We start from the raw sequence: 27,549 nt of genomic DNA, 5'->3' as shown, positions 1-27,549 counted from the left end.
CATCCAGTCCATTCACAACATCAACAATAAATGACAGGATCCTCCTGATTTAAAAACTACCTGTACAACCTTGGAATGTGCTTCACCCTCTGTTTACACGAATCAAAGAACTGGTAACCCATCGAAAGAGGTCATGTCCAAGCAACATAACATATATTTGAAACCTTTTCCTTCAGATCATCTTCAGGGTCACTCCTGGTGATAGTTTTCCAGGAGGGCTGCATGTATGTGTTTTGCCTGCATACAATCCTCACATGTACTAACAACTTATATATCTCAGTAGTCTGACCCCCAACCCCACAGTGAAGAACACAGTTTTCCAATATTTCAGACACTACATTATGAAATCAAGATCTTTTTATTTTGTATTGCCTTTTTACAACCGTGTCACTGACTAAGAATGAGTTTTCTTCTTCCAGCAGGCTGCTTTCTCCCCCCAAACAACTCTCACACACAAAGTCCAAATTAAAGTTAAAGACAGGGGTGTTGTTTCATTACAGCGGCATCTTAAACGCTTGAAATCATTTTCGTAAAATAAGTAGAAAAACACTGAAACGTCAAAGCAGTTTTGGCCTCATGTAGCTCAGTACAGGAGACGAACTTGCACATTGTTAGATAAAATTAAAAAAGTTGTAAATTGGGCTTAAAGGCCGCTAAAACAATTATGCAAATTGAGAAAGAAAGAAGGTAATATGTTTGCGAAACACTACCCATCTGAGCCTCTTGATCCATGAGAGGCAACATGGGCAAGTGTGGCGAGTGTGTTGGGGGGGTCGTACAGTGGGAGAGATGTGTAGAGATCATTTGATAGCTCAGTCCTGTTCCATCACGTTAGGATGGTGTCGTCTATCTCTTCATTGGAGTCGGGCAGGCTGGAGATTTTCTTCAAGGACCGGCGGTAGCACTCTGACATCAAGTCGTTACTCGCGGAGTCCAGAATGGCAGCAATACTCTGATTTGTAGAAGAAGCAAAAATTAGAAAAACAGTCTTTTCCTTTACATATGTTTTATACAATGATGTAAATGAGTCTGTAGTCTGACCTGCATGGTTTCCTCTCCCTGGCGGAGTCGCAGCAGGCTGACGATGGTGTGCTCGCTCTGAGCTCTGACACTGGTGTTCTTGTCCTTGGTGTTGTCCAGCAGACTCTTCAGGAGGGGCTTGATGAGGTTGGCCTCCATGGAGGGGGTTGCGGGGTCTCTGAACACCCACCACAGCACCCGCTCTGACACCAGTCTGATGTCACTGGACTGATTCTGAAGACTCTGTGTGGTCCAAAGATAGCATCATAAACAAAACCTCCATCTACTATACACTCTTGAGGCAGGAACATTTCACAGTATTCATCTTCCTATACACACTTTGCGTCTTCATTTACAGCTATTTGGCATCCGATATCTCTTAGTCTGCCATCAGCTTTCATTATGAGCTGATATTTGACTCAAGTTGCTGAGGTTTCAGAGAAAAAAAAAAAGGTGGAATTGACTGGACTGGATATGGCCTTGGCAGCTGCAGTTGAAGAACGTCAATAAATGTATTCTGCACTCCTTGAGTTACTACTGGACTTTTCCCCGTGACCTGAAATGATTTAATTCTACTAATGTATCACCAACACTAAACTGTTGATACATTAAGGAACAGAAATGCAATTAACAATGCAGTCTAAAAATAAGTCTTCAAAGAACCCTTAATATGAAATGAGAATGAAGCTTTACATCAATAAATGCTGAACAGCTGTTTGTCCTTAAAACCATAAGGCCTAAAACATTTTAGTAACTTACTGGCACTCACTTCCCCACTTGAAAAAGAGCTAAATAGCGCATCAGTTGAATCAAATTATTCCCACTTTACCTTGACAAACTGAGTGATGAAGCGCTGAGAAACACTACTGCCTCCCTCTGTTCTGAGGTGATGCCTCATCAGGAATCCCATCGCTCTGATCCCACTGGTGGCAATGGGAATCTGGAGGAAGAGCAGAAACAGAATATGGTGCTGACACACAAGGGAAACAGGAATGGAGGGGAATGTAAGGGAACACCGGCACTGCCATTCATGTCACATACCATGCCTTTCATATGCTAGATAAGTCTTTGTAACTTAGAAAGAAAAGAATGGGCAGATACTGATTACTTTCACTTTTGATTGATTTCACTAATAGTGTTATAATCTACAAAAAAAAAATGTTACTGCATGTAGCTCCCATTAAAATCATAACCTAAGACTTAGCATAGTTGCCATAATATCAAATGATTTCCTCAAAGGTGCCATATACAGGACAGTCAGCAGCCATGTGTTCATGAAAAGCCATCACAGTACTGAACTCAAACCCTACTCACACACATCAGGCCTGACCACTACCCACACACCTCATGTTGGTGCAAGCACTGTGGTGACTATGTGCAATAAATAAGTATGAACATTGCAACACTTGCACTACTCACTGCTGCTACTCTTTTATGCCTTTTTATTGTTATTTATTATTGATGCACAGGTGAATGAATGTTTGTGTGTGTATGTCACATAGTGTATTTGTAGGTTTTTTAGCACAACATATTTCGTTGCACTAGTAGTGCAATGACAATAAAACTTTCTGATTCCGAGCGACGTGAGAAATATATTGTCAAAGAACAGGGTGCCACACAAACTTTCTTCTCACCCTATCAGCAGTGGCATTGGCCAAAATTGTCTCTGTCACGGTGTCACAGTATTCCTTTCCACACAGCTTCTCAGGAGCACATTTGACAGCTATGGCCATGGCCAAGCTGCGACCATGACGCACCATCCAGTCAACACCAGAAACGTCCGCTACAGGGAAGAAGAACATTATTAGCTCATGCTCTCACTGTTCTGCAGATGCAGAGGTAGCAGCAGAAAATGAGTCAACGCATACACACAGGCAAACTTGTTTGATACATATGTTCACAAGTGTCAGCGTATTTATAATTAAGTAAAAATACAATTTGTGCTGCCACTAAGCAGAAACACACATTTACTGAGCCATAAGTATTATTTCAGTTAACTGCAATTGATGACATTAAATTAGGCAAACCAACACTAGTCATTATGTATGCATGGATTGTGATGTGTGATGCGTATTGTGACGATAACTTTGCATATAAATACAAACCCAAGACATGCTGGAGTAACACACTCTTCAGCTCCTCCTCTGACAGGAAGGCACACAGCTCACCAACACAGCCGGCTGATGCCATCCGTGTTGCATCCTACACGCACGCACACAGGCAGCCAGACAGAGGCAGGTTGACAGTCATTTATTCTCAAACCGATATGGAGGCTCAAAACCACCTTTTTAGAAAACCACATCCTCTCTGCCTGACTTCCGTTTCTCTACTGTGATCACAAAGAAAACGACACCACTGAACAGCTCACTGTGAAACCCCTTCCTAGTGTTAATACATGAATATTTTATTCTATAAGTAATCACTTGATGTATTCAGCAGATAGTAAAAGGCCTCAGGGTGGAAAAAACAAGCACGTTTCTACAACGACAAAAAAAACAACTCTGCTCTACTTGCTGCTGCAAGGAATCTGCTCCTCCTGCCATACCTCATCATGTCCCAGCATGCCTAGTAATGTGGTGGTGATGTTCTTGCGAATGGCTGGGTCCACCTTTGACCCAGCTCCCTGGATGACGAACCTTAAGGCTTGGAGCATAGTCTCCCTGTGAGAGGGGAAAAGAGCACAACACAAACATGAGAAAGACACCTGTATACCCTAAAACTACCAGCTTTTATATACATTCATATTCAAAAAGAAAAAAAACATGAGCCATACTACTGAATCCTCAAAAGTCTACTTTTCCTGTGTTAAGAAAAGAGTCTGGCTGAAAATGGATTTTTGAGTTTAAACAATCTGATAAAAATATATTGGTTGATATCCACGATATGTACCAAGTAGAACAATTTATAGTTGAAAAATAAACTTCAGTCAGTGCTATCTGATGGCCAAACTATGCAATAGTGACACTACATTTACTAATTGCAATACATATTTGACATTTCTGTACTGACGTGTTTTGTTAGTCATCAGCTGCCGTGTGTGACTAGTGTTTTTGTGGTGTTCTCTGTCTGAGATGCTTCCTGGTCTTTGCTTGTGACCATTTTACATAAAACCCACAATATCACTGATCTTTACGGCTCTCATATCGGCAACTTTTAATTCCAGTAAGTGGACACATTGATTTGACTGTCAACCTAGTTGCTGTGTGACCCAAATAGCGTCTGCTTGCATGCCCTAATAACAGGTCCTTCTCATATTTCTTCATTTGAAGGATTTGTAGAAGATTTGAGGAGGTGAAAGAGAAAAACAAGAAATTAAACATAGAACATGAAACGAGAATAAATGTTTTCTTTCTTATTTCTTTAAGTATCTTGTGACCTCCTCAGTTTTATCTCTGCAGCTGGGCATATAGTGCGCAAAAAGGATGGTATGTACGACCTCTGCATAAACTATTTAGCCCTGAACGGCAGCAACACATTCCACACTAAATGGTTCACCACACTGGACCTCATCTGCAGCAACTGGCAAGTTGAAATCACCCCCAGAGCACACAAAACGCACCAGAGATGGACTTCTGCACCAGAAATGGACTGTTCAAGTGGAATGTCAGGCCATTCAAACTGTGCAATGCTCTGGCAGCAGCAGTATGTGCTGGGCAGGGATGTGTCAGACATGCTGGGGCAGCTGGGAAAGGTTTTCAGTCGTCTCCACCGGACCAACCCGACACCAAAATCTGCTTAGTTCTGCCTCTTCCACCTCGAGGTAGCCTACCTAAGTCACATTATTGGGGTCAGTGTCTTAGACAAAGTCTAGAAGGTCCATCAACCAGATGATGCTGAGTCCAGTGGGGGTAGAGGGATACCCAGCTTCTGCAACAGCTCATCTAGTGGGGCTAGACACTTCCCCTGACGACACAGAAAACTTAAAGCTCCAAGAGAACCTACCTGACTAAGACGAATGATGCTAAGCAATGGAATGGTAAATGGTCTGTGTTTGTATAGCGCCTTTCTAGTCATTTTGACCACTTAAAGCAGTCACATTTACCTATTCACACATCATTCATACAGAAGGAACCATCCTTCTAATTCACACTATTTACATAGGGATAAGCCGCGGATTGAACCACCGATCCTCTGATTGATGGGCTGATACTGATGAATGATACTCAAGTTGTGCTTCCTCATGCCTTCCAGCCTGTCGTAATGAAACACATTCATGAAGGGCAACTAAGTGGATATTTTTGGTGTGGACACCCGATACTTCTGGTACCAAATGAGAGAAGACATTGGACTTTGGATGCCTAACTGCTACGGGTTCTGCACCAGAGGACAAAGCCCCATGGAGCAAATCGCCTTGGACATTGTTGGGCCACTGAACGAGACAGAGCGCAACAACTTTTACGTGCTTGTAATACAAGACTATTTCATAAAATAGGTGGAAGCTCCACCCCCCCCCCCCCCCCATCAGAACAGGCTGTAACTGTGACTGAAGTTCTGGCCTTGGAGTGGCTATGGAGCCCTACAGATGCTGCACAGCGACCAAGACTGGAACTCTGAGTCTGAATTGTTCCAGAAAATGTGCAGTTCGGAACACAGCTGCAACATTTATTGATTAACACACTGTAACCCACACTATACATCCACTGCTAACTGCCTAACCTGCTAACCTCTCTGCTACACTTCTGTCCCCTGGGTGTATCATAAGAACACACACTGCCACTCCTTTGCATCACCACATACACCTTATGCACTGCCTTATCTTTTAAAAGGAGTCACACTACACTTATAACACACCCTAAATCACCACAGGAGAATTCCTTCACCATGACAACCCTAGTCCTTCGATATAATTTAGTTATTAAATTATAGATTCAGTACTAAATTAACAACAACAATCCAAACCAATCCAATCCAAAACACAAATTCAAAACAAGATCAAATGTGATTTATTATGTGTTAGCTATCTGGGCGCCTGTGATATTAATACTTCAATGATTCCATTTCCAAAAATAGTGTAGACAGCTGACAGGGCCAACTAATAAAAGTCTCTTTTAACTAAAGAATTCAGTGTTGCCCTGTTTAATGAGAGCTCACCTGACTCCTGAGTCCTCAGCGTTGCGGATGGCAGAGAGCTGCTCAGTGAAGAGTGGGTCCACCTTGGTGTGGATGGAAACCAGTTGGCCCAGAGCCTCAGCAGCTCTCAGCCGCACCGCACGGCTTGAGTCCTGCAGGGCCTTCAGGAAGGTTGTCTGCAGCTGAGGCAGGAAGGGCTTCAGGGCAATGCCCACCTGGAGGAGAAATATAGGACTGATAAATTGATATCTGTGAAGAGGAATCATGTCTTCAACAGCTCTGTGCGTGTACACGTCCCATGGGGAAATGCAGGTACAGACCTTTGCCAACAGCAGAGTGAGAGTCTCCAGCAGGGCGGTTTTTACCGTCCAGGCAAAGCGATCTCCCAAGATACGAATGAGCGGCCCAGTGATGTTAACTACTGAGGGCCGCAGTGCCTCAGGGGAGGTCAGTTTAATGACCCCACCTAATGCTTTAGCTGCTTCTTCCTTCTGCTCAGGGCTACCAGTGAGGACACCCTCTCTCAGCACAGGCAGGATACAGGTCACACCCTGTGGAGAGACAGAGAGAGAGAAAATAACATAAAATAACATAAAACAATCATTATTTTCATTTTCAGTTAGTGCTTGGTGATTACCTGTTTAATTACTACATCAAGAACACCACTACAGAAACTTAAGGCCCATTATCATTTCCCACAGCCCATGGGGATATCATCATTGCTTTTTCTGAACAATAAACATATCAAATTTATGATACTTTATCCATACATTTGTGAGGCTGGAACCAATGAATATCTGGCATATGTTTTGATTTATAAAGGGCCTTAAATGATGGTTACATTTTTTTTTTTAAATGTAGTTCAGCAAGTGTGCTATTAACCACACATAAACCATGGCCTCTGAGAAAAAACAGTAATGTGGGTGCTTGCAGTGCTAAATAGATGCACCAGTATTAAAAGATGACAGATAAATAGCTTCTTCATGAGAACAATGCAAATCAAATTACAAATGTGTCTGATTTTTTCCTAAATCTAAACATCCAAATCAATTAACTGTAGGAGGAAGAAAGAGAGGACTTTTCTCAGCGGGACATAAAGTCATTTTACGTCACTGGAGCTCAGGAAGACAAAAAGATTCAGTACAAGCTACAAATGCAAGAACAAATTCATCACACTGTAACAAGGTCCCAGTGTTGACTGTGCCAGGAGGAGATTTCTTACCTTCTTAGGCAGACAGAAACCAGGCAGGTGCTGACCCTTAACGTCTGCAGCTGCTGATCTAATGTCTCGATGCAGGTCATCAATCAGAGCCAGCTGGCTGCTTGCATCAAGTTTCTGGCAAAAAAAAAAACCAAACAATGCTCAGGACACATGTAACAGCTTCTGATTAAGTACTGAAAATGTGTAAAAACCAACAACTTGTCTTTACACCAATGTAGAGGCAAAAGCGTGGACAAACACTGCCCACTTTTACTTCACGTCAACAAACCTTGGTAATGGAGTTGATGGTGTCCCAGCTCTGAGAGAGGACCTCTGGGTTGGTGTCATTGAGCAGGCGGATGAGGCCTGACAGCAGGTTGCGAGTGTGGGCACTGTAGTCGAGGCGGGTACGGGCAAAGTAGGCATTGAGGATGGTGACAGCAGCCTGTCTGAGGCCTGGATCGGCGCCTCGTGTGGACTCCAGCAAATCATCTATAATGATCCGCTGGCCCACTTCATCCTCTACTGAGAGGATGACTGTTTGACAGCTGCACAACTCCTGACGCAAAGGTAACATACAGTGGTTATGGTTAGTTCTACATGAGGAAAAAAACAAAATGCTCAAACACAAAAACAGCAGTAGGTGCTGGTAAATGCAGGTGATACCTGTGCTTCATCCTCAGTTCCCAGCTTTCCTTTAAGGGATGAGAGCAGGGCGGGCAGAATGACACCTAGGTGGCGTGTCAGAGCATCTCCAGCCACAGCAGACAGAAAGGCCAGCACACGGGTGTTTACAGGAGGAGTAGTCAGCTGATACGACCAGAGAGGATATGTGCTTTCGTCAGATACAGCCAGAAAAAGATAAATAATAAAGATAAAGCCAAAAAAGGAAAACTCGATTCTGCCACTTTACCTTTGGAACCAAGTAGGGCAGCACAGAGCGACTCTTCACCGCCATGACTTGCTTCAGACCATCCAAAGCAAACTCAGCTGTCTCCTCATCATCCTGAGAGCAGATATTCTAACGTATTAATAACCAGACTGAAAACTTCTGAATGCAATCTATATTATGTGTGTGTCTTTGCCCTCTCACCAGCTGTTTGAGAAGAGTCGGCAGGATGTCGTCCAGTGCCTGGTAACCAATGGTTGCATGAAGCTGCTCAAAAGTTTTGGCAGCAGCCTCTCGGACCTCCTCCAGAGGGTCACAGAGAGCCTTTCTCACAGTGGGGACCAGTGACTCAGAGAAGACGAGCACCTGCAGTATAAAACAGATTCATCAGATCCTGGTACATTACATTTTTTCTGTTTTTTCCATTAGCTTTTAGGGTTTATTTCTTAAATTTAGATTCCTTCCAGTAAGACAATTGACTTTATGCTTCGTTGTCCTTTTTTAGCTATATATTCTGCATAAGAACATTGAGAGCAACTACAAACTGTAATCAAATTCCTTGTATGGCCAATAAAGCTGATTTCTGATATCACAACCGGAAAAATAGGTTAAAAAAAAAAAAGCTATTAATTTCCAAATTTCTACTAAGTCTTTTTTTTAAAAGATTATGTTTTGGCATTTTGACTTTCTTTCAATAGACAGTAGAGACAGCAGGGTTATGTCTTATGATTATGTGGCATCAATAATAACCATTAGACTCCCAGATTGCCCATCTCTGATCTATAAAATTACAAAAGTTAAAGATTTTTGTACCTAAGCGTATACCATGAAATCCAATACTTCAAGTCTAGCAAAGATTTGTGATTTTCAATGTGCAAGTCTGATGTGGAACTTTGAACAGATAGCTAGCTTTATGCTTTGCCTCACTTTGGAGATTTAATGCAGAATGACCACTGCTCCCCCTAGCTAGATCTTTAATTAGGGGCTGGAAGCATTAAAAAGTGCAAACTAATAAAAAAAAGGTCTCTGCATATTTAGATCTATGCACTGTATTACTTTATTTCAAAAGCACAGAAATAAAGTGATACACTGTGAAGATCAGTGTTTGTACATCTTTATTAAAAAAAAAATTGTGTTTTATTTTGAATATTGCAATTTTAACTTAAGTGGCAGAGAAATGTGTGTGTTACAGCCTGACTCACAGCATCTTTACTGGTGGACTTCATGATCTCACTGAGGCCAATGCAGACGCCCTGTCTTTCATCGCTCTTGTCAGAGCGCAGTCCCTCCTCCAGGATGGGAATAATCTCAGGGAGAATCTTCTCTCCCAGCTTCCTCACCAGATCACCCAGCGTACGAGCAGCGATCTAAAACCACATCGACACACACAGCATCAATTAAAAAATGTTTTGCAGGTACTTTCACTGTGACGTGAAAAAACACTGCCAGTCGCCAACCAGGGAACACAAAGACAAAGTGGGTTTACGTTTAAGTTCAAAGAAGTAATACCGTTCTCTTGTCAGGGCAAGTGGAAGCCAAGAAGCCCAGCAGGAGGGTGAAGAGGGTGGGGAGAATCTCTCGCAGAGTTCTGGGGGTGTTGGACACCACGATCTTCCACACATGGAGGGAAGCCTGTCGAACCACCAGCTGAGTGTCTGAACGGCCCATATAGAGGCCAGAGAGGACACGATTACGCCGCTCAGCGCCAAGAGCTCCAATAATAGCCTGGGAGAGAGAAAGTTGAAGGTCAGCAAATCCTCTACGCCTTAATGTATAAACATTTTTCAAAAACAGAGCAAAACTATTTTTGCAGAAAAGAAATGAATTCATACTTTGTTGGATGCAGCTGTTCCAAAGTTGTCATCCTCAGAAGCAGTCTCTGTGGTCATCTTTCCTGTCACTCCAGAGATATGGAACAACAGATCTCCAAGTAGCTGAACAGAGCTGAACCTGCAAACAACATGGACACATAACTAGTCCATATTAGAGTGAAATTTATATAAACACATCACTGATGTGTTTAGGGCTGTACAATAACCCTAATACTGCAAAACTGCACTACTGACAAGCCAAGTGCAGGGGATGTCAAGCAACCACAATATTCACTTTTGTCCAAACACTATATGTGACTGGTGCTACTGATGTACGCGCTGACTGGCACTCGCAGCTTCCCAGCTGCAGCTGGGACTCTCAGCTGGACTGGAGGCGGATCTTTGTCATTGTGACACAAATGAAATAGAGCCAGGGTCGCTGTAGCGCGAAAACAGAAGCCCAAGTAACGGTAGCATTATTAGTGACGACTGAGGAGCTACACACTACAATAAGAAAAGGGCAGTGTGTATTTAAAACCATGTCATATTTGTCATTCAAAAAGCAACAATATGTGAGCTATTTTACAGTTTCCTTTTTGCTGTCAACATAATCACCTGCTCTGACAACTAAGTCTCCATGTTATTATCCTGACAGCTGACAACTCATAACCATAGGCTACAGCTAATAATAGTGTAACGACAAAATGTATTTATATAGCACTAAAATCAGGATAAATTAATCAACCCTAAATCAACCCTAAACCCTAAATCACCAGGACAGCACTAGATGTATTATATTTAATCTGACCTGATTCTCCACAGGTCATCAAACAGGCCCTGCTCCAGCTCAGGAAGCAGCAGAGCAATGGCGGTCTCAGCGTACATGCTGATGATTCGCTGGCCGGCTCGCAGTGCCGTGTCTCTCACATATTCGTTCTCGTCAGCCAGAGCCTGGTGGACAACACAGATAGGGTAAGAGCAAGCGGTTTCTGTGTTAATGGAAAAATACTTGCAGGAAGCTGGTATTTATAGCATGTGTATTTATGTGCACATGATTTTTTCCTGTAAACCCCCTTCTTCAAAAAACATCCACAGATATAGTGTGACCTTTAATTGCTGTAATTGCAGTGATACAATTCAACTTTTTTACCTGCAGCGGTTACTTTTCAAAATGCCAAATTTCAACTCAGCTGTGTGGCAAAATATAATTTCAGAAATTGGAGTGCAAAAACAATGCAGGTGGTTCAATAAGTGATTTAATCAGATCGGCAGACTTCTGAAACAAAGGAATTATTTTTTCGACTAAAATATAGAGCAATAAAAAAAATGTAAGACAAACAATTGAAAAATAACATTGGAAAATTTTGTTTTATGATTTACTATTCACAGTTCTGTTCCTGGGGATTCTGAAAAAAAGGTGAGAGTATTCCCAGGAAGTAGTCATTTTAAAATAAAAGGTTCTTCAACTCCGGTAAGAGCAGTCAAAGTTGTGAAATGTGATTCCCACCAACAAAACAACAAACATTCTGGTCATAACAATACCTTGAGAATGCAGGGGATGATGGGCCCAACGTAGGGAGTAAACTTGTCTCCAAAGGTGAGGGGCAAGTAGATGAACATCATGATGTAGCCATCTCTGACATGGGATGCAATGTCTATCTTGCTGGCTGTTTGCACCACGTCTGGCATCAGCTTGTCCAGCTTCTCCACTCCCAGTCCGGCCATCACCTCAGCTAGACCTGCAAACCCACAAATCATTTGAGTCATTTGAACGATATGAAGAGCGCATTGAAAACAACACAGGGACAGTGTATAGAAGAACCGACCTTGTGCGGCTCCAGAGCGATCTACAGAGCTCTGTTCAGAGGCCAGTGTCTCCATGAGCCACGGCAACAGGTCGTCAAAGCAGGATTCACCCATCCCCTTCACCATGGCACCCAGGGCTTTGGCTGAGACTGTGCGTACCTAAGCAAGAGAAGAGGAGCAGCTACAGCTTCAACCTCAACGCACACACACACACACAGCATATAACTGTAGTGCTGTTTTTATCACTGAACACACCTCAGGCACCGGGTCCAACAAAGAGGCCTTCAGTCCAGGAATAACACTGGGCAAATAGGGTGACAAATCCTATAAACAAAAGACACGATAACACCATGAACAAGATGTCCTCACAATAAACAGGTTTGGAAAATGTTTCATTTTGCTTTTAGTTGATTGGAAAATGTAAGTATTGCTCTGTACCTTCTGGTCAGTGAGGGAGTACATGTTGCCAATGATCTGAGCGGCCATCTTGCGGGTGTCAGTAGAGCGATCCTGGAAGGCTCTCTGGACAATGGGCATGATGAGGGCCAGGGAGGGGGCATCGATGAAATGTACAAACTTGGTGTCCAGCAGCGTCTGCAGGCACATCTGAGTCCTCCTGGATGGATCAGTGAGCGCATCCAGCAGGATTGGGGTAATGGCTGAGAGAGACACAAAGAAAGTAAAATCAAATTACTAGTCAACTAAACAGCGGTGGTAACTCTCAAAACTGTATTTATTCGATTGCAAGACTGATTTGGATGTTGTATTTTCTGCCTGGCTAATGTCAAAATACACATGAATGTAGATTTAATGCAACTGTCAGTTGAAATAATTCTGATTATAAACATTATCCAACATTATGTAAATGACACACCGACTTGTAAGAAGGAGACACTTTATTCCCACTCCACGCCCCAGACGCCTGTTCTTGTGCTACATAGCTGTGGTTGAGCAGGTATGATCTCCCACAAGAAATGCGTAATTGCTTTGCAGCTCTACGTAACACACCACCAACTGGATTCTAACTGCTGTGGGTGCAGATGTTTTTGGTTTTCCTTTGCTCTGCTGCCTGATTTTGTGTCAAAGTCTGTTCCCCTTCGAATGTTTTTGCTCGTTACAATATTGCTGTACCCTTCGTCTCTCAGATATCAACAGAATTAAAGTGTTTGTGGCAGCAGATGAGCAGCATTTGGTAGCAGCTAACATTGTAATGATTAGGTCTCTGTGGTAGCACCACTGCCCCATGACTGAGTTATTTACCTAGGATTTCGGGGTTCCGGATGACAGAGCCGATTTGTCGGAGGGCCTGCTGGCCGGCCTTCTGCACCTTCACATGGGAGTCAGTCAGCACCTCAGTCAGCTTGGGCACGATGCTGGGCAGGCAGGAGGACAATTGCTTGGGTGCACAGAAAGCCATGGCACCCAGCAGCTCCACTGAGCCTGCAAGGAACAAGGAGGGTGATTCACAAGTTCACAACTTTTGTTTGAGTGTACAACTCATTTTACATTTAGATAACAATGATTAACCTGAAACTATTTTCATTACATTAATATCTCTTCACGTGACATCACAGTGCATACGTATACAGTACATATCAACAGCGGTATATATGTTGGGACATAATTTTCCTCCACTTTATAACATTAACCTAACACATCAAGTCGGGAAATGACAAAATTATTTTCTATCCTTTCAAAACCAGTGAGTATTGCCTAGAAATTCTTTACATGTGTAAAGAATGTGAGCTCCTCACCTGCTTTAGTTCTCCAGGACTCCTCCTCCAGGGCCACCAGCAGGGAGGGAAGGACCAGCTTTACCCCGTGGGCACTCAGGTTCCTCATCACAGCCTTGGCACAGTCATCTGCAGCCTGATGGAAGAGAAGGTGGGGGTAAAAACTCAAGAGGGGGATCCTAGACCTCTTTGATAATAAATCTACAAAACACATTTTAACACCCTGTCAGACCTATTTTAGCTGAAAGTGAGATATTAAATGCAGAGAGATATTAATGAGACAGTTGATTCAGGAATTTGATTCGCCTGCTCACCTCTCTGACGTACTGGTTTCCATCTCCAAAGCAGAGCAAAAGGTGTGGCAGCACATGTACCACATACGGCTCAAACAGCTTCCCCAACATGTTACACAGCATCTCAAAGGCAAACAACGCTCCTGGGCAGAGAAAATCAGCGAGTGAGCGGTTTGTTAAGTCTTGCCACTACATGGTGGCTTCTAGTACTTGTGTGATACAATGAAGACGACATAGTCAGACATACATATCTGCATCAATGGGCGTAAATAAATACAAAAACAAACAGTTTGTTAGTTTAAAAAACTTCACTGACCTTCTCTCCGTCTAAAGTTTTTCTTGTCCTGGATAGCGTCAGTCAGCGTGGTCATGATGTCCTGCTGTTTGAGCGCCAGAATTCCGAGACCTTTGACCAGGCCGGCCAGTCCATACGCTGCTCCCTTCCTCTCTGCATACTTGTCGCTCTCCAGCAGCAGCTGCAGCAGGTTCCTTACAATCCCTGCAGCGTCCTCCTTGATGGCAGGGACTAAAGGAGGCAAACAGCTGGCCACAGACTCCTGGACCTGATGAGATAAGACAAACCACATGAGTGGATACACGTGAATGAAGAGTACTGGCAGTGTCAGCAAAATGGGATCTGTATAAAGAAAGGCGACAATAAACAATAATTAAAACTCTTGGATGCTTACCTGCTGTGAAGGTGTAGAGAGTGCAGTGATGAGCTTGGCCACAATGGGTTTGACCTTGGGGTCATTTTTGTCCAGATGTTTGGCCAAGGAGCCCATGAGAATAACCACACTCTGACGGACAGAGTCGTAGCTGGCATCCTGGGGGGCGTTCTTCAGAAACTCCTCGAACACTGGCAGCAGGGAGCTCACGTTGTCCTGTTACATTAAGCAAGATAAGCATACAATACCTTGCAAGACACAGTCATACAATATATAGTACATACTCCGTGTGTTTATGCATTGAAATGTACTGTAGTTTGCTGAAAAAAGTGAAAGAGGTGAGCAGTACCTTTCCATGCGTGTTGAGTGTAGAGAGCGCAGCATCCAGCATGCAGCGCCGCACCTCCGTGTGGCGGTCATTCAGAGCATCAGGAACAAAGAAGAGGAAGAGAGGGGTGACCTGAGATTCATCCAGGTACTGGGACAGCTTGTTCAGAGCCAGTGCAATACCACACCTGACAAAGTAGTGTGTGACAAAAGAGCTCAGTGTACAAGGAGGAACATTTTATGCTTCCTAGTGCCATATGTCACATATAAACGCATCAAACCACATGTGAAATATAATCTCTCCCTGTTGGAACTAATCCAAATATTGACTGACAGCAGGCTAATGTGGATATGTTGGTGGTTAATTGTGTATTAACGAGCATGGGTCCCTGGGACCCACTGATTTTCAACCAAGGTATCTCTCATTCTTGCAAACAAAAGTTGACATTTACCTGGCCTCCCATTGGTCAGGTGGTGCTTCAGAGATGACTCTGCCCAGAGCATCCAGCACTGGAGGTGGTCTCTTTAAAAATAAAAATTACAAGTAGATCACACTTTGATGCTTAAATCATCCACTAGTAGCAGCAAGAGCAATATGTGAAATGCTGTGATGTGGCGATAGCGCACGTTCTCACATAGAGTTTCTGGTGGTAGAGTTCAGTGAGCTGGCCGAGCACTGTGGCAGACTGGTCTGTGTACTGGGACACAGCGCTGGACAGAGCTTCGGCGGCGGCAGAACGGACAGCCTCCTCATGGTGGGTGACATCTCCAATCAGCAGGGAGCAGAGGTCAGGGACCAACTCCAGATCCAGAGATTCCCACAGTCTGAAGAGGTAGAGCAAATGAATGAAATATATACATATCTATATGTATACAGACACACACAATATATATACTACATACCTGTCAGCCAAGGCTCGGCCCTCCTCCTCAACATCAAACTTGGCGACCCAAAGCCTGCGCAGCAAACTTAGCCCGCTGGTCTCTGTGCTGTCTGTCGGCAGGGCAAACTCCATCTCCAACAATCCCTGAAGACAGATTGGGTGTTAATAGAATGTCTAAAAATAACACATGGGCTCTATAATTGTCTTGATCTAGAAAGTGCATTCCTTTATGGCAAAAAATAGTTTTTTAGCCCATAGAGGCTGTATATTTCCACTACTGCAGCATAGGCCATCTTCAACAAATACCAAAATGAACTGATCCAAAGCTCACCCTGAGGGCAGCATCCCGAACAGAGAAGCAGGGTGAAAGGAGGGCATTGAGAAGGACGTCTATTTCTGTCTGCTCTGCCACAGTGCAGCCATGTCCTCCTCCAGCACTGGCACACAGCGCTGTCAGGCACTGAGCTGCCAACACCTAAAACACAGAGTGGGAAAGAGTGTGAGAAGTCTTACATCGAAGGGCTGAGCAGTAATTCTGCCATCCATGTGTCTATATGTGGTTTCAAGAGGAAACAGAAACGAGATGGAAAGATGGAGAAAAATCTGATCAAAACTGATCGATCTTGCCGACAAACAGTAATACAGCCAATAAGTCACATATAGTAAATACAGACAAATTCAGCATTAGAAAATCCATGTGCATATACACATGTACGTATATACAGTATGTACACGTACATTAATATATTTTCAAAAATATTTCAACTCTATCTGTATAATCCCTTGTTCACCTGGAGTCTTGGGGTGGCTGTCGAAATGATCCTTATCAGTAGCAGCAGCATGTTGACACGAGGAAGTAGCTCGGGGCCGTTCTGAGGCAAGAAAATACGGTTAAAACGGGTGTACATGAATCCATTAAACTTCAAAATAAATAGCAGTACTGTGACACAAAGCTTTCACAATTTGCTATGCCATTCATTTCTACGGACCAATGTTGGTGCTGACTAGCTATGAAAAAGATGTGCAAACACAAAGGACAGCTATGTCGATAATTGGTGAGTAAATAAATGCTGAGGTAAATGGAGTATTTATCTTCTTAGACTTATCTTTTTAGACTTTATTGTCATTCAAGGTTATACACCAAACAGTGCACACTGAACGGAATTACGAAGCAGAGGCTCAAAAATAGTGCAATTATACATAAACAATGACTTTTCCATGCGATGGAGATGTTTGCCTCTACCTCATCTATAACAATGTCATCCATGTCTGTCTTGGCACGAAGCTGGGAGTGTTCTGTGACGACTTGCAAGGCTCTGGTCATCAAGTTCTCCGTTTCCTCTGTGCTGCCTGATGACTCCTTGAGCATGGCATTGAGGAGAGGGAAGCAGAAGGAGAAAGCAGGAGCAGACAGTGGAACCACATCTAAGGAAAAATAAATGAAAAAAACAATTTAACAAAAAAGCACTGACTTACATCTCTTATCTTAGTGTCTTACTACAACTATGACTTACTTCTAGGGCTGCATTTTAACTTTCTTCATATTTCCTGAATAGTTTTTCTACTGTCCTTATCTTCCTTAACAGATACAGGACGAAAATAGCTCATCACAACTACTATTACAGGTGGTTTCTCCAAATTCAACACAATATGCCACTTTAAATTAAGTCTCAAAATTATTCAACCCAGAGTAGAATGCCGAATAAGAGCACTCATTTGCAAATGAGGCGTTTCCTCAAGCCAACCGATTTCCAGTGGGGATTTTCAGTGTCATTTTAACTGTATATGTAGACAAAATGTTCCTGTTTAGTTGTAACTTTGACTAGTTTCTATGACTGTGCTCACCACTAGTCTTGGCCTCTCTCTGTGGAACAGTGTGGTTGTGTAGCAGCAGTATGGTGCGATGGGCTGCTGTGTCCAGGTCCTCCTGTCCCCAGGCCTGTTCAAGATCACACTCTGGCTTCAGCAACCGTAAAGTCACATGTCCCACGAGCATGGCTTGAAGGAAATAAGGTGAAAGTGACTCAAGATGCTGAGGCTGTCTCCATCAATGCAATACAATACTAAGACAAGGCATATACCTAGAGACTTAAGGTGTTTGGGCATGAGGCACACTCCAATGTCCAAGAAGACCTGTTGGATGCGTGGAGCAGCAAGAGGGGATTGGAGCAGTGGCATTAGGACCTGGAGGACAGCGGGGAGCTCCCGGGTGATCTGAATAGGGTTTTCTCTCAGAGTGGCTTCAAGTAGACCCACCACACTCTGCAGCTCCACATCCAGCTGGTGACAGGAAGAAAGCCACAATGCAATAAGGAAAAATTGAGAATGCCACACTTCAGGCACTCAGTTTTAGTTTCAATTAGTTTTGGTGACTTGGTTTCATACCCCTTGAAGTTTCTTGCGAATAGTGGCCTCCTTTTCCAGCTGTATTTGCATCATTTCTTTCTGTTTGCTGGTTAGCTGTAATTCCTCTTTGATGCCTTTTTTCTTCTTTAGTTCCTGCAAAATGAAAGAGAAATCAAAGTTTGTTCCAGGCATTAATACCACCAAATACTCAAACAACAGTAAGAGCACTTTACCTCCTGTAATTCGAGTTCAATGATCTGTTCCTTGTAGGAGTAAGCCTTGTTCTCTCTCTTCATGTTGACTTTCTTGGTGCTTTCCTTCTGGGCACTGAAGCAAGCACAGAGGCAGAAGACAGATATAAACAAAATTGACAACAGAAAGTTCTAGTGATTCCTAGAGGTCAGAAACCCTCAGTGGTGGGAGAGACTGTGCTTTACCTCTGGATGATGCTATTGTCATACAGTTCTCCTTCGGGTGTCAGCATGATGGCATACTCCTCCCTGGTGACCTGGAGTAGAGCTGGTTGGGAAAGCCCGTCTGTGACATGACTGATTACTCGTGGTAACAGCTTGTTGGGAGAGAGGCCGGAGAGTGCACCCACTGCATTTTTCACTGCCTGAGTAGAAAAACGTGACCCCTAAAACTCTGGTATCATAAAATAAACCAGCATATATTCTACATTTTTTACATCCTGCCTGCAGAACATACAAAATGTGTGCCTGTTTGTTTATCCTTCAATCAACCTCTTTCAGTGTCCTTGTGTGTAGAAATCTCGTGAAATTCAGAATAAAGAAGTGTGTATTATTTACAGACCTGGTTGTCAGCATTGGCCTCCAGTAGATGTGGCAGAATAGCCTCCATGTTCTTCTCTATAAATTCTTCTGCTTTAAGGTTCATGGAGGAGAGCAGAATAGGCCAGAGGTGCTGGCGAGCTCCAACTGAAACAGATGGAGTGAATGAGATGTTAAATAAGGGACAGAGCACCAAAACGAGTGGGCAACAGATTCATTCTGGAGAGCAATTTATTCTCATACCTATGGATGGATGATGAGTCACTATGAGGATCTCCATGGCCAAATTCTCTGCTTCAGTAGGATCGCCCCATTGGCTGGCAGAGGAGCACACAACACACAGCGCGTCAAGCAGGACACGAGGGGAAACGTAGCTGCGACCCAGCTCAGTCAGCTCTCCTGAGTCTGATACCACGACATCCTGGGGCAACACCTGAAGTTGACAGCATACAGTCAGGAACAACCAGGCTGAGAGGAAATAAACTTGAGCTGCAGCAGTTGACTCAATGTTCAACCACCAGTTTTAAAAGATGAAGCTATGTTTTTATGTTTTGAGGTCTACGGTGAATCAATTAGTCTGTACTTTGTGTTTGTTGATGACAACGCGCAGTTCTCCCAGAAGGCCTTGGGCAAGTCTTGATCCACCCAGAGAGGAGAGCAGCTTCCTAACTGTCTGCTGCGCCCGCTTCCTCACACGCCAACTCCGAGACAACAGAACTCCAACTGTGGCATGATGATACATCCTAGCAGTCACATGCGGGGGAAGATTAAGTAGTGATTAAAGCACAACAGAATTAAAGTCAATAAGACAAATCTAGAATACATTTCTATTCTGCATTTTTCCTGCACAAAAAGATAGATCAGACCCCTTTTTGGACGAAACTTTCATAAAGCAAGTATTTATGCGAAATCACTGCGTAGTATCATAACCTTCGGTAGAAATTAGGCTGTGATCTGGGATATACTTTTTAATCCGCACGCAAATTATGCAGGCAAACTGCTAGTGTACAACTTGTTTGACTTGAGCATATATGGTAAGCTCTCTAAAACATTTTTGTTGTCATGTCAATAAAGAGAGAGACTCACTGTGATTTGCTGGTGTTAAGCCGGTGAGCATGGTCCAGGAAGAGCCTTTCACAGAGCTGCAGTGCTGTGAGCAGAGCTTAAAAAAGATGGACAGAAACAAGCCATCATTTCACGCCCTAAAATTTCAAAACACTTAACACTTTCAAAACATTTAAGCTAGTAAAATGTTGCCTTACTTTCCTCGTTGGCTTGGGAGAGGAACTTCTCTGTGGTGAAAAGTGGCTTCTTCTCATCTAAAATTAGGTTCCAAAAGCTAGAGAACTTGGCCTCTGCAGAGACAGAGAGATCCTTGTAAACAAAGAGTTTTTCAACAGTCTCCATAAGTGAGAAAAAGTAACTGATATGAGCCACACCTGTCTGTGTCTCCAGCAGTGCCAGTCGACTCAAAAGAACAGAAGCTGCTACTCCTTCTGCAAGCAGAGCATGCTGGGAGTTTTGTGCCACAGCTTTCTCCACCGTTTGAAGGAGCAAGGGCATGAGGTCTGAGGCTTGGGTCAAAGTGTCACCTAAAAACCACGGAAAAGGTGATGGCAGCTTTCAAGGATAAGCTCAACTGAAGGATCTGTATATTTGACAAGTAGCATAACATCTCTTTTGTGTCTGACCTCTGAAGGCCCCCAACATGACCTGAAGGTAGGCATGTCGAACCAGAGAAGTGGAGGTCTTGAGGGTGAAAGCTTTCTTCAACCAGTCCAGCAGAGCGGTGGGAACTTCCACAGTGAGACGACTGCTCCACTGGGCAAGTACAGACACTGCATGCACCAAGGTACCCTCATGAACTAAATGAAAAACAATGAAAGTTATTACTAGACTGAACCATCACAATGTGGTGTTCTTGAAGAATTTCCTGGCCCAATATTATACTGTCAAGCATTCTGGCAGGAAGGAGATGAAGAAGAGACAGAGTAGTGACACCTTCTTGTTGTAAATAAGGGATGAACATCACAGTGACTGCAGAAGTGAGTGTCTGGCTTGATGTTCCTGACACAGCATGATGGCTGCAGCTGGCAATCCCTGGAACAAGATGATGAAAATTCTCTGGTTAAAAACTGTCAGGGTGCAATTCTACCCACGGATAGCTATAATTATAGCATTTGAAAGGTCTCTTACCCGACAACACACTCATCTTTTGGGCAACAACTGTAAGCTTTCCCTCAGACCCTGCGACCACAAGAATCCTTATTCAGATGAGCAAACTCAAACACAACTGTGACAATATTTCAGTCAGGTAAGTAATTAGCTTACCTCCGAGGATCTTAAAGAGATGTGTGACAATGTCCTGCACAGCAGAGGGGTCACTGCACTGCTGGGCCAGATAATGCATTGCCTGCACAGCCTCTTCCATCACTTGGGCATTATTAGCTTTCAGCTGGCCTGAAACACAGACCACACAATACATATAATTATGCTGAATGGAGTGGCCAGTCTCTCAGTCATTACTGTGGGTGTGGCTCAGAGGTAGAGTGGGTTGTCCATTAATCGGAAGATCAGCGGCTCGATTGCCAGCTCCTCTAAGTCAGCGTGTCAAAGTGTCCTCGGGCAAGACACTGAACCCCAACTTGTGTGAATGTGTGCGAAAGAATACTCTCCTCCAAATTAGACTCCTCCTGTATGAATGATGTGTGAATAGGTGAATGAGGATGTGATGTAAAAGCGCTGAGTAGTTGAAATGACTGGAAAGGTGCTGTAGAGACTATTTAATATTTACCATTTACTTGAGACAAATTAAACCCTCATAATATCTGAGTGTACGCTTTAAACATTTAAACATCAATTAAACACCCATTAAGGCCTTACTTGCAATGGCCTTTCCGATATCCATGGCATACTGGCTGAGGTCCAGAGTTACAGCCAACAGCAGGCAGGAAATGGCTGCAAAGAAACGTCACTGGTTTAATCCACCGTATGAGAGCTGCCTGAGCATGAAACAGGTGAAGTATTTAACACAACCACCACAAACTGAAAGCATCTCACTCTGCATGGCGTTCTCTGGACTGCGGAGCATCGTCTTCTGCAGCGCAGGGAGTAGCAGCTCCTTGAACTCAGAGTGGGACACATGACGCAGTAAGGAGCCACTTTTGTCCAAAATGTGCTGTAGTGGTTTTGCCTTGCTCATGAGGACTGATTTTATGTAGAGGTCCAACAAGGCATTCTGAAAAGCAGTAGACACAAGGCTTTATGTTGCAGCCCAAAACTATGTCTGAGATTCCATGTCCTCTTTGAAACAAATCCGAATGAACAGTCTCAAAGCACAAATGGTAAATGTTAGAGAACTGAGGAGCGAATTTAAAAAAAAAGAAAAGAAAAAGAAAACTCACCTTATGCTTCTCTATTGTAGCTTTGTCTTTCTGAGTGGTGCAGAAGTCTAAACACACCCCCAGCATTACCAGAGTAGTCGGGCTCTGGTCGAGACTCAACAATGTGCTGATGTATTGATCAACCAGTCCAGAGTTCTATGAAAGACAGCAAAAACGTCAGACCTATGCAGCATTGGAGTGTATTATAGCTGGTCTCAGAACACAGATGAGGATTCAGGACTGTTTTTACATGTTGTGAACATATAGTATAGTGCAATATCACATATTTCAGTCCTGTGATTAGCAACCGATCAAAGGTGTATCTCGCCTTTCGCTATCAGCTGGGATTGGTTCCAGCCCCCCACGACCCTTAAGGATAGGCCGTATAGATGGAAGACTGTGGATGAGGCTGTTTTCACAGTAAGAAAGGACTAGCTATCAGCAACAGTGCTTAGCTCATGACACATAAGCCCATTGTAGCTATACATGAGGTAGTCCAGCAAAGAAAGAATTCACTGGAACATGACATTACAACAGGCTATTTGAAGAAATTGTGGGGTCTTCTTCCCGTAAACCCTATTCTTTCAACTCATTTATGAGTTGACTTGTGTTCACAAGTAATCAAAACAGCAAGATTCTTCTAATCTTTAGTTGTCACACTAAAGCAGAGTTGATGACATTCAGTAGCAGTAAATGCAACTCTGTGTATGAAAACACCATAAAAAGTGTCTTGTTTAGGTTGGATGCTTGTAAGCTCTTGGAACGGGCAACACTGACAAAAGTCAAATTCATTTGCATATACTACCAATATTGCAATGATACAAAGGTGGTTGAAAAATCAAGCAAAGTAAAAATCAGCAAAATATCCCTTAAAATTATGAGAGAACCAGGAGATTCACCAAAAACAGTAGGTATTTGTTTTTTACCCTTAACTCTAGTAATAATCATAGCCCCAAAGACTCAGCTGACCAGCAACCGTTATTTTGTCAGCATCCTCACGTGGGTTCAGATCAGCCCCCACTTCTCACTAATGATTTAAAAAAGTGAATGTCTGAAATCAAACAAAATGGCAATTCAGTGTAATCCTTACGTTAGATCCTTCCCTCCCACAAGATCAATGTGTGTCTTTTATTTCCAGTGTGTTCTGTACAGAACACAAACTCACTTTCTCCCAGAGGTGATTGAGTTTCTTGAAGTTTGATTTCTGAGCTGTGGTCTTGGCTCCACCCACCACTTCTGCTACAAGAAGGCTCTGGACCTCCACCTAAAAGAGAGGACAACAGACCACAAGGTGATACCAGCATCCCAAATAAAATATTCACCCTGGTCAAGTGTGGGAAAAGTCCATGCGACAACTCCATTAGGCACTTTAACCAACTCAGACAGTAACATTTAACAGCTCAGTAAGAACTTTATAACCGGGTATAAAATGCCAGTTCAGAGCATATCTTAAAATTACATATACGCTTACTGACCATTTTCTTCCAGACGGGTCCTCCTCTTTTCTCTGGGACAGAAAACACACTTGGGACTAAAAGGCAGGTCCAAGACAAGCCAATGAAGGCGGCAGAGCCTGTGCTTTTACTGCAAATACAATAAGGCAAGCATAAGAGGGGGGAGAGGACAGCCAGGATCATATGTATTTTGTTTGATTGGTTATTTAATGGTGTTTCTTATTTCCCCTTTTCAAATCAAATCATAATATATATTTTTATAAATGTTCTGCTGTTTTCATTTGGTAATCCTGTTTCTTAACCAAACAACTCAATGTAATACTGATGTTCTCCTCTGTAAATATGAACATGTAGGAAATTATTAAGTAAACTTGATAGATTAAAATAATAATATAAAGTTCGGAGCAGTACCTGGGCTCTCCATTTTTGCTGATGATTCCACTGTTCAACAGGCAGTGGAGGAGGCTGGTCACCAGGATGTCAGGTTGACTGTCAGCCAGCTGCGCAATGACAAAGAGGGGCTCCCTGCGCGATGCAGCGTCCCTGAAAAGCACACAAATCCACGTAAACACAAAGGATACACACTCAGCGTCCAGTACAGCAATGAATCATATTCTCATGGAGGTTATAATGTTTGATTTTTGTTGAAACTGTTGTTGATTCAACTGCATGTTCATTTTGGAGTTTGTGATGCTGTTGAACAAAAAAATCACATTATACTGTCAGGTGTTCCCATTAATTTGTCCTCTTCATTTTTATCATTGAGGATAGACTGAATACACCTACCGATATCTGTGTGGAGTAAGACAGAGGAGCTTGCATAGTCCTTTGATGGCAGGCTCTGGTAACTCTGTAAGATATGTGAAATAAGCATTAGAGAATCAGAATCAGAATCAGCAGCACTCGTAAGCAGTGCAAAACAACAGGAAGACGAAATAGTACAAAAGACATAATATTAAAATTAAAAAAGACTGTACAGTTCATGGGGGGGGGGTATTTACATGACAAAAGATTAGTGATTAGATTAGTGCTGATTAGAGCACCTATAGCATGGAAAATTAAACAACACAAAATCACCTCACCTTTGCCTTTTATGCTTCGTCTCAGTTCTCCGAATATCTCCTTGCGCTCTCTCACACTGGCTGTTGTTACTTTTACAGCAAATTTCTTCAGTGTGTCTGAAACCTTTTGTAAGACTGACATTTAGTAGAAGAATTGGTGTAGCGACTTCAATTCAATTAATGTGACAGCGGTAACATCAGTCAGTCTGACCTCCAGATCAGGACTGCAAGACATTCACTTCATGATCATACAGGACAGGGAAACTAAAGATTACCTGCCATTATTTTCAAGAGGAATGGCTTTAAACCATTGGCAGATTCACAGAAAAATAGCAAATGTCAAAATGTCATTGGAAAAAATGACCAATTTTTACATCTCTAGTTACGTGTTTGACAGTTCATATTTGGGAACATGAGGTTATGAGCAGGACTGTAATCCTGTAAAGATGGATTATACATTAATTTACTAACAAGTTTTGTCTGAATTGGGTGGGAATGAGATTTCTTCAGAGAAATGAGAAGTAAAATTTTCTCTCATGTGCTTAACTGTCAAGAAAAGTATACTGCAATCAGAGTTAATAGCAGTTGAACGTTGAAGGCCTTGTTATTAAATTCCCGACACGATCAACTACATCATCACTGAGTCGACATCTACCACGTGGATTAATACACTATATATTTTATGTCATTTAGCTCCCTATAATTCTTAACTTGTAGTGGGCGTGGTTTAATACATCATCATATAAAATTACCGTCTGCATAACTTCGGCAATTCTGACCAACTGAAGTTAATGACTGCGAATTTAAACACTGACGGGTTAGTTGGCAAGTCGGGACTATGGAGGTAAAGCTTCAGCTGGCCTCTCACTCAGGACAGACAGTCCAGTATCCTGTATCAGTACACGGTGGTTCTCGTTAGCTACAGCAGCAGCAGCAGCTAAGACTCATGCAGTCACACTGGGCGACGTAGCATTGAGCTAGCAGTCTGCTTGCTAGCTTTTGTACAATTTTTCCCGAGTTTCACGATGAATGTTATAACACACCGAGATATTTACAAGAGCGGCACTCAACACACCAAGAATTTGGTTTCTGCCGTACTAGAATACAGTTCTGTAAGTACACAGTTTACTATTTAAAAAAAAAAAAAACAGCCACACAGACCTGCGTGTCCGCTGCCATCTTGCCGGTTCTGCTGCAGGAAGGACTTGTAGATGTCACTTCCGGTCACAACTGCTACGTACCCTTTTTTCCCTTAATACATTTTCAACACATTTATTTTATATTTTTACACAAAATGTTAATAACAAATACTACTTGATAAAACTAGAAACGCAGAAAGGTGCACGTGTGTAAATGCCTGCAACATAGACAGTATAAATGAACTGTAACTTCTGAAAAGGGCACAATGTCTGTCAAGTGTTTTACATCCTGTGTAATGTTCAGTTAACGCTACATTAAATTGTCCTTTTAATAGTTTTCCGGTGTTTGAAATGTGTACGTGAGGGCGACTTGATTGCTGTATAAGCCCAATGCTATGAAATTCTGTTGTGCTTGATAAGCAGAGAAGTACCTCCTGTACTCCCCAACGTCTTTGAGCCACCACTAATATACATTTCAACCCCCATTGCATATGAGGTGTATTGGCAAAATTGACAAACGTTCAGCTGTTTTCAATGAACAGCTCAAACAAGAACAATTGAAATAGCTCAACATACCTAATATTCCTCCAATATTCCTATTTCTCCAAATGTAACACAATATGCCACTTTTAATGGCCACTGCAATTTCAAAATTGTTCAACCCCTTCCTGATAAGCATCTTTAGTACTTAGTAGAGCACGCTTTTGCTATAATGACCTGCTGCAAACATGATGCATAGCCAGACACCAGGTTCTGACAGCCTTCCTGAGGAATCTTAGCTCATTCCTCATCATTGATCGATTGTGTTAACAGAAATATGGCATCAAAATGATCAGCTCATGCACTGTCACCCTGGATATAATGACATCACAGTACCCTTTTAACAAGCATTTGCAGGGGCAGAACATCATGGTGTGGTATAAAGGAGATCTTTGCCAACAGATCTCACCAGTAAAACTGGGTCAATCACACATTTGGTTTAAGTTGGTTTGAACCCTGGACACAAGAGATAGGGATCTTTCTCTCTACACTGTTTATATATTCCAAGTAGACTCTTCTTATTTTGAAACTTTTGAAAAATTTGAAAATCTCCATTCAGAAACAGCCTATTTCCAGAGCCAGTGAAACGTGCTTCCAACTGGAGATCTAAATTGAACTGAATTGAACCTGATCCACCGGTTAGTTCCCCATATTTCCTTTAACAATTGTTACCCACCAACAACCTTGTCAAATAGCAATCCCCTCTTTCAGACCAACCAAACCAAATAAATGTGTTCTGTAAACTCTGGAAACGAATTCATCGGCGGTGTAAACATGTCTCTAGGTGATATCAAAATGCTATTTTATAAGGCAGCCTGTAAAGCCAACCTTTTAAGACAAAAACAGAAGCCTGTTAAAGGCCAAAACGCGGACAAACGGTTTGATCAAGAACGTAAGACTATCAGCTCAAAAGTAGCCCAAAATGGCAAATGAATAACACAGAACAACCCATTAGGTACCATGACATTTAATACAAATATAAGCTTACAATCAGGAGCTAAAAACAAAATTATACCCGGATGAGACTTGACCTACCAATAAGTCTAATTAAACCAGATCAATGGATTAAAAAAACTGCAAACAATAGAAGAAACAATTTAAAAACAACCAAACCCCCTTGATTTCTCAATTAC

The 27,549-nt window shown here is 42.6% G+C and overlaps 1 protein-coding gene across 1 annotated transcript; it reads right to left on the bottom strand.

Moving 5' to 3' along the window:
• Window positions 1-339: 339 nt before the first annotated feature.
• On the bottom strand, window positions 340-25,927 carry gcn1 (GCN1 activator of EIF2AK4). The gene is made up of 57 exons (XM_070833150.1): window positions 25,899-25,927; window positions 24,759-24,861; window positions 24,463-24,526; window positions 24,088-24,219; window positions 23,698-23,806; window positions 23,388-23,486; window positions 22,244-22,378; window positions 21,900-22,077; window positions 21,723-21,797; window positions 21,171-21,299; window positions 21,036-21,086; window positions 20,841-20,939; window positions 20,531-20,704; window positions 20,279-20,431; window positions 20,102-20,194; window positions 19,926-20,001; window positions 19,423-19,582; window positions 19,083-19,272; window positions 18,862-18,986; window positions 18,486-18,664; window positions 18,282-18,375; window positions 18,088-18,201; window positions 17,784-17,982; window positions 17,548-17,700; window positions 16,946-17,127; window positions 16,494-16,574; window positions 16,034-16,177; window positions 15,722-15,846; window positions 15,454-15,643; window positions 15,271-15,341; window positions 14,841-15,006; window positions 14,513-14,707; window positions 14,140-14,386; window positions 13,845-13,966; window positions 13,552-13,666; window positions 13,058-13,237; window positions 12,236-12,456; window positions 12,053-12,121; window positions 11,818-11,956; window positions 11,534-11,730; window positions 10,800-10,942; window positions 10,013-10,130; window positions 9,690-9,905; window positions 9,383-9,547; window positions 8,385-8,546; window positions 8,205-8,297; window positions 7,958-8,101; window positions 7,581-7,850; window positions 7,313-7,426; window positions 6,411-6,641; window positions 6,112-6,305; window positions 3,566-3,680; window positions 3,126-3,222; window positions 2,655-2,803; window positions 1,850-1,960; window positions 1,042-1,263; window positions 340-952 (listed from the first exon to the last, which is right to left on the bottom strand). Exons 1-57 carry the CDS (start codon window positions 25,914-25,916, stop codon window positions 827-829), a joined length of 8,016 nt encoding a protein of 2,671 aa, XP_070689251.1. The 5' UTR covers window positions 25,917-25,927; the 3' UTR covers window positions 340-826.
• Between the last annotated feature and the right edge of the window lie 1,622 nt (window positions 25,928-27,549).

Source organism: Pempheris klunzingeri, chromosome 7, assembly GCF_042242105.1.
Source record: "Pempheris klunzingeri isolate RE-2024b chromosome 7, fPemKlu1.hap1, whole genome shotgun sequence".
NCBI lineage: Eukaryota > Metazoa > Chordata > Actinopteri > Acropomatiformes > Pempheridae > Pempheris > Pempheris klunzingeri.
Note: the sequence above shows the minus strand (reverse complement) of the source record. Positions and strands in the feature narration are given on the sequence as shown.

What these genes read in the sequence shown, in the direction of transcription:
- gcn1 (XM_070833150.1), bottom strand. An exon ending in GTCCTGGAGAACTAAAGCAG is followed by an intron (nt 13,238 to 13,551) that starts GTGAGGAGCTCA and finishes TGTTCCTTGCAG; the next exon opens with GCTCAGTGGAGCTGCTGGGT. An exon ending in TGTTGGACCCGGTGCCTGAG is followed by an intron (nt 11,957 to 12,052) that starts GTGTGTTCAGTG and finishes TCTCTTGCTTAG; the next exon opens with GTACGCACAGTCTCAGCCAA.